Source organism: Xyrauchen texanus, chromosome 42, assembly GCF_025860055.1.
Source record: "Xyrauchen texanus isolate HMW12.3.18 chromosome 42, RBS_HiC_50CHRs, whole genome shotgun sequence".
Lineage (NCBI taxonomy): Eukaryota > Metazoa > Chordata > Actinopteri > Cypriniformes > Catostomidae > Xyrauchen > Xyrauchen texanus.
In genome coordinates, this window is record NC_068317.1 from 9,133,834 (window position 1) to 9,147,305 (window position 13,472).

At 38.5% G+C, this 13,472-nt stretch overlaps 1 protein-coding gene across 1 annotated transcript; it reads right to left on the reverse strand.

The window, feature by feature from the left end:
- Positions 1-1,312: 1,312 nt before the first annotated feature.
- On the reverse strand, positions 1,313-13,232 carry inhbaa (inhibin subunit beta Aa). Its single transcript, XM_052114486.1, has 2 exons — positions 12,378-13,232; positions 1,313-4,030 (listed from the first exon to the last, which is right to left on the reverse strand). Exons 1-2 carry the CDS (start codon positions 12,781-12,783, stop codon positions 3,258-3,260), a joined length of 1,179 nt encoding a protein of 392 aa, XP_051970446.1. The 5' UTR covers positions 12,784-13,232; the 3' UTR covers positions 1,313-3,257.
- Between the last annotated feature and the right edge of the window lie 240 nt (positions 13,233-13,472).

Genomic DNA, 13,472 nt, shown 5'->3' on the forward strand with positions numbered 1-13,472 from the left:
TGTATGCTTGTGTGGATCTCCTTTGAAAATCCCCCTGACTGAGATTTTAACCTGATATTGCCCATATTTTGTCAGACTTCAGCTATATAAAGGAGTTTTTTCAACATCATAGAATATCTTCTATATGATATTTTTCCAAATATCATAGATGAGTCATTACCTTTTTTTATTATTATTATTCTTTAAATAGTTAATGTGCAGTGTTGAGTAGACAACACTGTGTGGGTCAAGTAATATGCCAAAGTTTAATACTCATGTTTAGGGGTTTGTTAAAATCCCTATGCCTAAGTATGAGCAATGGTAACAGTGATGCTTGCCTAAACACCACTCAAATAAATGTGCATTTTAAATGAATGACCATCTTCTGGTCTCTTGGCCACAGACTTCAGCTCCTGCATGTGGCCACTGCAGCTCTTTGATCGTCTGCTACTGAAGTATTATCACTGGCAGCCATTTGTTGCTCTCTGTCATTAGCTTGAGACAGCTCTGTTTTTTAAATGGAACTCTGAAACACTACTGTACATTATCTAAACTGGTACCTTTTTCATTTCAGGAAAGAGGGGTGTGTGTTATTGTTCACTGTGGATCTCTGTGAATGTTTACATGAGTATTGTGTCCATAACTGAATAAGCATGCCACATAAACAGATAAACAGTGTCGAGGAGTAGCTAATTATGGAAAAGAAGTGATGCTACTAACTTAAACTCATTTTTTGTAATGTGATAGTAGCTCACTACAAAATAGTGTAGATTTTCTTGTTACAAGCTACTTATCTATATATGCATATTATACAGTTATATTTAAAAGGTAAATCACCGTTTACTATCCTCAATGTAGCTCTCTGCTTCTTGTTTGTGTCTTGTAATGCAGCAACTATGTTTAACTACTTTAAAGTATTAAATCAATAACAATTAAAAAATTGCTAATTGTTTCTAATGTAATGGGTCTGACTGTTTGAATGCCTGTGAGCCTGATTTCACGTGTGTGTTTAGGGGATACTATGGTGATGTGTCATACAACAGTAATGGTTCAGGATGGCTAGTCCACCTCCTCCAAAACCACCATGATTTATCTGAAACCTCTGCATGCAACTGGCTTTATATAGACCATCTCGTTCTGTGATCCGATAATCAAAATATTTTTTGCACTTTTCTGAGGTGGGTGTCCATATTAAGGTACTCTACAGTTTATGTACATTTGTCTCCTGTACATAGTTGGTCCTGCAAAGAAGTTTAAAAAATTAATTGAGAGGAACTGTAATTAAGCTAAAGCAAATAGAAAATGCAAAAAATCACAACTAACACTTTTCTCATTTGTTTAGTGTACAACTTGTTAACTTTAATGGTGAAGCAAAGGACAAAATACTGTAGAATAAATTAGATTAAAAAAAAATAGCCACAAGCACATTTTTGATTTGTACAACAAAGCAATGCAACATATTGGTATCTTGACTTCCATATATACAGAATAAAAAATATATTTTTATTCTTAGTCCACTGATTTCAGTGTCTTTTGTCTTTATAACAACAAACAACAACAACAACAAAACACTTACAAAATCATATACAACATGTCTTTCTTTTTCATATAACTTTTATTAATTATATTCTGTTTATCTTTTTCCTTTTCAATGTATTTTTTTTCTGTTATGACATTTTGTAAGCATTCCCATGAAAACTTTTCTAAAAAAAATTGAAAACGTATTTTTTATTTTTTTTGTTTTGTTTCTGCTTCTTTTCTTTTCCAAAATGGCTTAATTTATTTGACATTGCACAGTGGTAAAGTATTCTGTGTTGGGTAGTGGAAGAATTAACCACAAATGAATTGTTTTTTCTGAAAAAAAAATTTAGTTTTAATTTTTTTAAATATTTTTTTTTCTTTATATAACTGACGATCTCCCAATTACACAAAAAGTAATTAAATATACAGCACATTCACTTTTTTTACAATTAATTATTTAAAAAAAAACTTTCAAAGGTTGGTTTAAGTGCTGTATTAACCATTTAGATGCCCAGTCGTGCATGGACTGTGCAGCAGTGCAAAAGCACACAAAGGAGTGAGCTGCAGTGGGACTTTGAGTAACTGATTTAAAGGTCTTTCTGTTTGCTAACATCTTTGTAGGCCGAAAAAGCAGTGACATATTGGTATCTTCGGAACTGTTCTAAGACAGCCTAATATGGTAGGCAACACTTAACTACATTCTTTGGTGTTGATTGAAAAACAAAACACTATTTTGTAAAACGTATGTGTGTATACATGGTCCTCTGATGTAATGCTAGTTTATCTCAACCTACCGCTCTTCCCTCCGCATATATTTTTAACAATCTCATTTGTTAAACTCATGCTTTGTAGGTACATCTGCATTGAAGTGCTTTTTGCCTTCTCTATATACTAGTTGTGTATGTGGCTATGCTGATCAAAATGTTGATATAGTGCAAAACTGTAAACATTTTAACGTCTCTTTTTTTTTAAGATAATAATTTTTTTACATAAATCAAAACAAAATAATAATATTTTTGAACAATAGTCAGAATAATTAGAATAATAATATAGAGAAATGTTTGGTTCCAGCAGCCCGTCAAACTTCTTTCAAGTATCTCTCAACAACATACACAAACATGACATGCACACAAATGTACACAAAAACTCCCAAAAGCACACTGTACATACACACACTTTTTGTGCACACACGTCACACATATTACATTAAACATACGTACAAATTATAAAAAGTCAACTCTTGTTAACTCATTTCTTTCTTTTTTTTGTCTGAAAAAGTACATAGATGAGAAACAAAACAACACCTTGATGAAAAATATATCATAATACTTGACAAGTTGCATAGTTTTTAAAATTTCTTTTTCAGGCACCTCAACAACATGATCTCTCTTCTCGCAGTGCATTTTCACACTGCAAGTAGGCCACATAAATACCCTATGACCTTGCTCCCTTTGCTTTGTAACAAAAATATATTATATTTTCTTTTTTGAAAGTGCCACAGAGATTACTCTGAGTTAGACTGAGTTACATTACCCACTGTAATGTGATACCCATTGGATTCTAAGATGACCACACACAAGTTATCCAGAGAGGCCTGTCTTCGAGAGTTTATCTTGAGGCAGTGAGAAAGAGATGGAGGAGCAATATTCTCCTCTGAGTCATTTGTCAAGGGGAGTGAAGTTCTTGCCCCTACCACCCAACCTTGCTGCCCTGTCTCTCCCTCCCTTCCCTTCTTCTTCTTTCTTTCCCTATCTGTATTACGAACAGCCACATTCCTCCACAATCATGTTCTGTATGTCCTTTTTGACGATTTTCTGCTCTTCATTGTAGTAGAGCATAGACATGGCTCTCAGACGTGTTGGCACGCAGCAGGACTTGATGTTGGTGAAAGGGCTGTACCCTCGCATGCGGTAGTGGTTGATAACCGTGGAGTGAAATGACAACGAGTTGCCGGTGATGCTCGCTATGTGGCTAGGACAGTCACCTTCGCAATAGTTGGCATGATATCCGGAGGGAGCGATGATCCAGTCGTTCCATCCAATGTCCTTGAAGTTGACGTAGAACTGACGTTTGCAGCAGACGCGCACCTTGCCGTCGCATTCCAGGCCCCTTTTGCGGCGTCTCCTTAGTGTCAGATCATCCAGCTGTCGCACCACAGCCATGAGGAAAGGTCGGTGAGATTGCTCACGTCCACTGCCTCCCGGAGTCACAAGCACGGGTGTAGCCCGAGCATCAGCACACAGCGGGCAGGAGACGCTCAGGCTTAGCGTGCTGCCCCCTTGCTGTAGCAACGCCTGCACACTGGCAGACACAGGAAAGGTATGCCAGCCACTGCGCCGGGTGTCCACAGATTTCTCTGCCAGAACCTTTTCCCCTGTTCCCTGTTGCAAGAGCAGCCGGATGGTGACATTGGCACGGGTACGGTTGCCCTTTGGCAGTCGAAGAAAGAGCCAGACATTGGCTTGCTCCACTAGTGACCTCTCACCACCTTCCTTGGAGATGAGAAAGTTGATAAAGCCTGGAGCTTGACCTGAGCGAGAGGAAGAGAAAGATATATGAAGATGATTAGTCAAATGAACTGCTTTGTTATTATTGTACTTTCATTTCACATTTTCCTGAGGCTCTGGTTGACTTTGGAGAGAGTTTGGCAGCCACATCAGAGCTGACCCAGTGCGTGGCAACATTAGTAGAAGAGTTTAGCTTTGTGAGAGCAGTGACTGCAAGCTTTCTGCACAATAATCTTGTGTTTCATGTGAATACTTAGTCAATTTGACAGAAGCGAGCAGTCATGCATCCTTTTCCTGCACCTTCAATTCAGAATTGTGAATTAGTCATTCCGTCAAGCATTCACAACCAAACAATCCCTCCAACTTTTCCTGGCTCTTCCTGTACCCCTTGCAAGTGAAATAATTGAGGGTTTGAACGTGATTTTAAACCAACTGCATCACCTCTCCTGGTAGCTAATTGAGCAATTTAGAGCCAACAGGCCTGGAACAAGGCTTTGCTGAAAGCACGGTTACACATAATGACCATGACAACCTTCAGTGTGCAGCTGGAAGCAGTGATGTGGCATGTGGCTGCTGTCTCATTGGATTGTAAAAGGCTGCTCCCTTTGGCTTTGATTCACACCATGTTATAGGCTGAGGCAAGGAAAATCTCAGTTCACGATCATTTGGATACTTCCAAACAAATCCTCTCCATTTACTGAGTCAACCTGCTATTAACCCAATGGACCTTTGTCAGGCATTATTCCTTCCATCAAGTTTTGTAAAATTGGCCACCTTGTTTAAAATATCCAATGTAAGAATCTTGCCCAGAAAATTTAGCTTACACAATCATTCTTTTATGTCGTAACTGAAAACCTTAAGCACTAGGGCCCTTGTCTTCGGTAGTGGGATTTTTCCACCCTATTCGCCACCATGGCTATTCACAGGAGGGTAAGCATGTAAATGCATTGAGTGGGAGACAGTGATATAAACATAGATATGGTACACAACAGCAGAATCCATCTGTGTAGTGCATGGTCATAGAGTAAAACATTCCACCTCCACCTGACAACATTTTGAACAAGAATTGTAGAGTTATATATTTTGGAAAATATTGTACAAATACTACATCTATCACCAACCACTTCATACTGTATTTACAGGATCACAACCACATAGCAATGATGTCAGACTACAAGCGTGTGTATGCGCATGTTTGAGAGAGCGTATTTAAGGATCCCTGGTCCAAATCCATCTGTTCAAACACAGCCAAGCTTCACAAATGAAGTATAAAAATAATGGTCTCTTTTCCAGCAGTGTCCAATGCATTGTTTCCCTTTTAATCTGCACCCAGCGAAAGAATCAAGTATCATTAGCATTTGCTAAGCTTAGTAAACCCTTCAGAGCAGAGGCCCAGGCCTAGACCCAGAGAAGAAAGATCACCGCCATACACATGAGAGCATACAAGAGCTTTGCAGCTTGGCATGCTTCTGAATATATTTGTCAGCGAGCAAAAAGAAATTTTGAAATTTGAGGAGAAGGAATACAGAGCCATACAGTAATCCCTCAACAATAAACACCAATTTAACTGCAAAGGCAGAGTTTGCACAGCTGTCCTGAACACAAAGATGGAGAATAACATTTACACATTCCTCCCCTCCTCCATTCCCTGTCTTCGAAATGGGCGGATGGCTAAAGTATAGAATCACCTGGGAACTTAAGTGTGTTTGTGTGTGGGGGGTGATGTCCACTCCTCTTTAAACATGGTTTTACTTAACGTGTTCTCTAATCCTCTTCTCTATCTGGTTTACCTTAAGGGGAATCAGCCTCTTTCATCTCCTTGTTGGCCTTCTGTCATATTGTAAAGCTTGCAATTCCCCAGTGCTTGAAGCTCAATGGCTTTTGTAGTAAAGAAGTCCTCGACCTGAAAGGTTGTTGAAACACACCTCTTTGGATGGAGTTTGTTTGTACTCTTCCTGGTTGACTTATGAGAAGGCGTTATTTATCTTTGTCTAATCTGTTGACAATGCTGATTAAAGGCAACAGCTTTTCAATGCAAATAATGCACACACATACTGGTTCAAAGAGGATAGCGCTAACAGGTACTTAATGTACAGGTACTTAATGTATAATTTGTTGTAATGGAATGAAGTATTCAATCACATACCAAAATGCAAGCACGTGTGATGTGTATTCTGAAGGTCTTGCAGTCAACTCTGTCACAATTTTTGGTTCAACCTTTGAAATATTGCTCAAACTCAAAACATCAGGCCAATACTGACATTAAATACCAGAAGGGAAGGACAATATGGTGCTTACATGAAAACAACACAAGATTCTTGACACAATTTGTGCTTTGAACCGAGTTAGAAGCTGACAGTGGAAATATGACTCTTTTAACGGTGTGTGGGAGTGAATGATTTGAGTTCCTCGTCTGTTATGCAACATATTCCAAAAACAGTGCTGTCAGCCTGGATGGATTTCACAGACTAAACAACTCTGACAAAAGAGTACACTGTGAGCTGTCATATCAGATGATACTGACATTCACATTTAATAAACAATAATCAATTAACATCTGAATATTTATAGCTTGAGTTGGTACAACAATGCAATCAAAGATTGAAAATACAGAAAAAAAAGAAGAAAAAAAAAGATTCTACGCGAGTGTAAATATCACAGAAATGCAGACACTTAACTACATAGAATGGTCTGTAATAGTGCAGCTGAAGGATTCCAAGAGCAAATATACAACAGAGACCAATATAGCAATCATAAAACATCCTTTGACATTATAATGTCACTGAATAGACCACAAAACCACTAGAATTCCTTTCAATGTACTACATGTTGCTGCAACTGCATTTATGGCCTTTTCTACATCCCAGCATGAGAAACAAACAAACAAAAAAGTGTAATTAAAGCTTATTTCCCAACCATAACACTCTAGAGTCTTGTATACATTCTTGGGCAAGTGTCCCTAACACCGGTAAATTGCTTTCACGATACCACACCCTGTGCCGTAAAGGCCAACCATGCCTGTTACGTTCTTCCCATACAAACTTTTTCTCTCTTTATCTGGTCCTCATCACACATAGGCATTTGAGGCACCAACAGTGGGTCTGATTTACTGCGCCATCTAAGTCAGGCACCCTTCTAGAGTCAAAGAATCACCACCTTTTAGCCAGCCCCTGCAGGCCAGTGCAGCTCCCAGGGAACCAGGAGGGTAACGAAGAGAGTTACTGCTGCCTCCCCCTCCTACCATTGGGAAGAGTCAGTAGATCATGCTAGAGGCCATCCTGAAGAACTAAAGGACACAGGCTGCCCTTTTTTATTTGGAAAAAAAAAGACTGTAATTTCACATTACTAATGAGCCCTGACTGCAACTTTACAACAGATATCCTTTACAGCAATTCTTCCTCATTGCTGTAGATTTTTTTCAGGATTTGAGATTGGACATAGGTTTGAGATGAATTCTACTCTTCTACTTGCATCTGCAAGTAATAACCCACTCTCACGAACAGGTTTGGATGATGCATCAGCTGTCAAAGTAATAAATGCGCTACTGGCATGATGTTGTAGCATCTTTTCTTCACTACCTTAAAGCCAAAAAAGCTCTAACCAGCATATTAGCAAATATCAGCATCAGAGAGTTATCCTGCTAGCTTAGAAATGCTTTTGTGACCACACTAATGCTAAGAGATCCCAGGCTAACAGGGAGGCTTCAAATGTGGTACTTGAGTCTGAACAGTATTTAGAAGCTTTGTGGCTTTGTGATATGTAAGGTTTAGTGAGGGGGCAGTTTGCAGCCCTAAAATATCACAATGATACTTTTGAATTAAGCTGTGACATGCACTCTGGATTGAAATATTCTTGATATTATAAGGAAGGAGACCCACCCCCAAGTAAGTCAACTTCTCTTTTCTATTCAAAAATCACATATAATCTAGCAAAATAACTTCTCTCATAGGAAAAACAGGGAGGTATTTTTCTGTTTGCTTGTTACCATTACTCAATGACTCTGGAGGGTGTGAATTTAGGGTTTTCCCTGTGATAAATTACTTTAAAAAGTAAGAGGAGACACACAAAAAAGAAGAAAATACGTAAATATTGAATCATTGTTTCAGAACATGTCAGGCTTTGTATATGCAACCTGCACGCCTGAATGACATCAGAGAGGCCAATCACTGAGCGCCCACACACGCCCGCCACATCTATAATGATATCATCAGCATGCCTCCTGTTTTAAGAGTCTGCACATAGCTTCAGTAGAATCCAACTAATTCTCTAAATAATTGTGGACACTTTTTTACACTCTACTTTGCAAGCATACATACATAGAAATGACCAATATATATCTTAATAGGGCTGACGATTTAATGATTTAAGTTAATTCAATGCAATTAATAATAATAAAAAAACAATGCTTAATAACAAAATTAATCAAATAGGCCAATTCCTACCATCATAACAATTCAAGCTTGAAGAACTACCAACTGTAAATCTTTTCTTGAGATCAGCAGGGGGCAGTAAGCACAATCCAAGCTGCACAAGCAACAAACCACACTACTGACAGTAGACAACACAAGATTAGGACTTATGGTTGCCTTTAAACACAGCTGGATTGAGTACAACTCCTAAAGCAGGGGTCACGAGGGGTGTTTTTCTAAGTTTCAAACTACGTTTAACTTGACACAGTGTTTTAAAAGCTAAATGTTTATGGCGCAACATAACCTAAGCAAGACACTCCAGAAGCGTCCATCTGATGCATTTGCAGATAGATGCGTCCTTAGAAAAGCCCTTATAATAAATCTACCTCAGACAGATTGACAAATTCAGTTGCGAAATGGATTGCTGTGCACTGTAGGCAAATGATAAGCTTATATTCAAATAACAGAAATAAAACAAACATTATGTTGACTTCTAAAGCCACTTTCTGTATAGTCAAATGAACACTTTGCTTGTCTGTTACAATAATGCAATGCATTTTAATAATCTGAATAATTGTATTATATATTTATGAATATTGATTTAGATATAATTTAAAGTGTGATTTTAATAATTACTTGTGGGACTTTCTCTGCAAATACTGATTTACAATTGCAAATAATTTAATAAATATACATATAAAAAAGCTTTTGATGGAAAATAAACTCTGAAAATTCTTGGCCAAATTCTTCCTAGTGTGTTATTTTATGACCTCTGGCACACATTCAAGAATCAGCAGTAACAGAGACATGTCAAGGAAAGGACACATTCTCCTGATATGCATGTTTTTAAAAGAGGATTAGTTTATTTTTTATAAGTTGGAGGTACTGTTATTCCTTGCTCTTTACTATTGCAAGAAATTCTGCAGACTAAAAGTTTTCATTATTCGCAGACATGCTAACATACACAAGCAGTGATTGCACATGGCTTCAGGCTATACATTTATATTGAGTGTAATCAGTCTTAGGAGTCTTAACCCTTATTTAACCAACACACTGCATGTAAGAGATAATAGCTTAACGCATTTCTCTCATTAAATGCAGCATGCCTGAGGATCTACAGTCTTTGTATCTGCCAACTGATAGCTTTATCAAAGTCATGTCTGAACTTAATCAGCACATAATTTAACAGGACAACATCTATGCACAAATAAAATGGGAACCTTCTAAAGAAAATATTGCTTGAGAACAAACTCTTTAACCAATGTCTAGTTGTGGTGTCAGGTACAAACACTGAATTGCTTCATTTTAAAGCCAGTAACAGCTTATTATTATTGTAAATATTTATATAACCAGCCTCAATGAATAGTACAGTTACATTATCATAGCTTTTATTACAATGTTTTGTGTATCTATTCCTATAAGAGCAGATTCTTGGATAAGATTGCCGAGAGATAGTATGAGCAGCCTGAGACATACATCATACAGGTACATGTAATTACAGCTGTTTTAACAACCCACTTAACACATTATTGCAGTGATGCAGAATATCTTAAGATCAAATCAGTGTGTAATAAGCATGCAGAACTTTTAATAATATTATTTAGTTGAAATTCAATGTTTGTGGTAAAGCTCAAAAGTTGTTACATACTGCCATATTGAGAACAATTTACGTTGTGTAATGTGTCCCTTTATAAAACTATGACACATGTAAATCTCACAACTGTTCTGTTGGCACATTGCGAGGGTCTGCCATACTTTTTTGCATTCCCCCTTGTGGTGGATTTAGAAAACAGCTAATTTTTGGAAAACTCTGAATGCAGTTCGTGAATGTCTAATAACAGATGTGAATGCAACAGCATGCAGCATCATGCGCCAGATGCGAGCGCGGAATTTAAGCGGGGAAACCTCACGAGCGCGGGTAAGAAAAGATTATCGCGATAACCCGATAGTTTGGCAGGAAAGTGATGAGGAAATGTCACTTCGCTTTTGTGAGCCAGTTCTTATTGCCTCGTAGAACCAACTGATATAAGTCTAGTTAAACGTTTTAATGGAAAGAGGAACTTGACTATAGATTTGATTATTATGAATGATAAACGCGCCCATTTGTAACCTAACGATCCCATCTCTATTTATTTGTTCTCAGTTTCCCCTGTCATCCGTCGAACGCCCCCGTTGAGAACCCCTGTTTTAGAAAGTTAAACGCCTAATTTGCGACGGTCTAAAATCAATACTGCCTCAGAAACTCTGTGTTGAGAAACTTTCCCTCAATGATGTGAGGAATCCACCCAACACTAATGATACAAAGACAATCAAATAGCTCATTTGACTGTTTAAAAACGTTATATTTAGGTAAATTCATCTCAGTTGTTGCAGTATGAGGTACATATATGTATTGTATTCTGTAATATCATACTATATTATATTTATGAGGTGGAAAGATTTGTTTAGTTGCTCTGACACGTGTTTTGAAATGTCAAAGGTGAGTGATGGACAACAGATAACAGACAAGTCTTATTGCTGCTCATATAAATTGAAATATGTAGTACCTCATGTCAGTTTATGCCAATATGGGCGGCAATCTGACATAGAGAGATTGTAATTTTGATGTATTCATTCAGCCTCATGAATGACAGTATATCTCTTAAACACTTGAAACACCACAAATTATCAAGTGACCAATGAAAACAAATAGAAAGTGCCTGCCAGTGAGGGAACAAATGTATCACAGTCCATGTGATGAAATTTCATATAATCATTTTGATTTAGAATCATAACTAGTTTTTTTTTCCTAATTACATTGAATAAAATGTTTTCTAGTTCTGTTCAGCTTGAAAATATTTAATTAGCTAGAAATTAATCATTGTGATTGCAGTCTCTATAAAGTTATTCGAAAAAAGTATTGAATCATTAATCACAAATGACTGGAAAAGTCATGGAAATTAACTGGTAAAAATAAGTGTGAACCCTGTATAAAGCATTACCTGGTGGTGGAAAAATCCACAGTTTGAAGACTTCAATAGAACTTGAGATAGTGTCAATGTGTTGTGCTGGTGTTCGACCAGGGTAAATTAAACTAATTTCAAATGACACTTTTTAAAGTGTCCTGAAGAATTTCCCTTCTTTTAATACACTTCACTTCTCTTGTATACTTATTTTTACATATGAGAATGTATCAGATCCGTGTTCACACATATAAAGTCATTTTATGTACTCATTTTTTCCACAAGGTTTTTCTGTTACAGTCTTCTCAGCTCCCTAAAATCATGAAACATTCATCTTTCAGACAAGCAATTGAAATGCTCTGTTTGCTGCTTTTTAGGTCTGACACATCTGTTGAGTACTCCTGCAGCACTCCGCGGACTCTCCTGTGTCTCTGTGTCACTCATAACCCGTTTGAGCTGTATAACACAAGAGAAGAGCCCAATATCTCCTCACATCATGGGCTTGACAGCACCTTTGAACAGCTCTCTCTGCAGGTGACAATGCTCTTTCAACAACCTTTGAAAACTGACACAGAGGCAGTAACTGAACAGCCTTATTTTTCTACTATAATGTAAAGTGCCTTTTTTATTTATTAGAGTTATTATTATTTTTTAGCTCTCTCTCACTCAACCCTCTTCAGTCACATAGGAAAGATACATGTCCGTACCCAGGGAAGTGTTTCTGTACAGAGGTTACGGCTGGAAGCCCTGGGGGCCTTCACAGATAATTACTGATTCTCTAAACCAGCAGGAGGTTTGTAGAAACCCCGAGAGGGGGAGTAAATTGGTGTAGCACAGCAGTAGCTGCTCTCCCTGACTCTGTGCAGTAGCAACATGTTTCCCTTAACTCGTCAGACTGGTGATGTTAAGTTGAACAACTTTATAAACCCATCATTCCTGTCTCTTCCCTAAAGGGAGGTTTGAACAATTCATTATAAAGGACTTATGGTAACTTCATAATGTTTCAAATTTAGACTCACCAGCTTCAGCAAAGGTGATGATCTCAGTCTGCTCTGCCAGTTCAGCGTCCGGACGATTGCTTGCCTCATCTTCTATCTGGACACTGCCGTCCTTGGCCACTCGTCCCACGTGTACCTTACGGATGGCATTGAGGAGTGCGGCACGAGGCACCGGGTGCGTGATGTTGGGGCGCTCTTGCAGGTGTAGCATGTTAAGGATGTGTCTCTTCACTGCTTCAACCACATCTTGCTGTGCTCCCTCATCCTCTGAGGGACCATTTTGAAGCCGTGCCAGGGCACAGGATGGACAGTCTGTTGCTGCTGCCTTTTCAGATGTTGCCAGGCTCCCTTTGGTGACCATGGCACTGAGAGGGCATGTCTGGATGAGCAGCAGGAAGATCCCGCTCAGCAGAGGTATAGGGGACATCCTTAAAGAGAGCGGTGGAACTGGACACGCCAATTGTGCTGTGCACAAATGTCAAACTTACTTGAAAAGTTCCTTTTGAATTAAGATAAGAATCCGTTCTGTTGTTGACAGCTGGTGATAAAGTCTGTCTTGTCTGTGGATGATCTGACAAAGATTGGGGTGGAACAAAAACGTAAGAGCTAAACTACTAGAGGGAAAATGTGTGGGAAAAGTGTAATCCTTAATGGTAAGTTTTGAGAAGACGTGCTGATCGCAAAGCAGGGATAGTTCTGTCAGTTGATTTCTCACCCTCTCCAGGTCCTTGAGAAGTTTGCATTGGATGGGTAGTCAGCTTCTGGATGTGCCCCAGGGAAGCAGTGCGCTCGCAAGAGGTCTGGGACTGCTCACTGTGTTGAATGGTTTTGTTGAAGTGGGCTGGACTCTCGTTGGCTCTTGCTCCCCTGTCTCTCTGTTTCTACTTCTTCTGCTCCCTCTTACAGAGTAATTATACTTCCCTTCCTCCCTCCCCTTCTCTTTGCTCCCTCCCTCTCGGTGCATTTCCTTTTTTATTTATTTTTCTAATTGTTCTATTTGTAGGGCAGAGTAACTTTTCCCCTTCAGGGCTTACGGACCACGTAGTGGAATTTGCTACTCAGACATGACAAGTGATTTGTTGTTAAGTGCTGGCTATTCTTACGTGTCATTATCTC

What these genes read in the sequence shown, in the direction of transcription:
- inhbaa (XM_052114486.1), bottom strand. Translation starts at nt 12,783, where the DNA reads ATGTCCCCTATACCTCTGCTGAGCGGGATCTTCCTGCTGCTCATCCAG. An exon ending in CATCACCTTTGCTGAAGCTG is followed by an intron (nt 4,031 to 12,377) that starts GTGAGTCTAAAT and finishes CCTCTCGCTCAG; the next exon opens with GTCAAGCTCCAGGCTTTATC.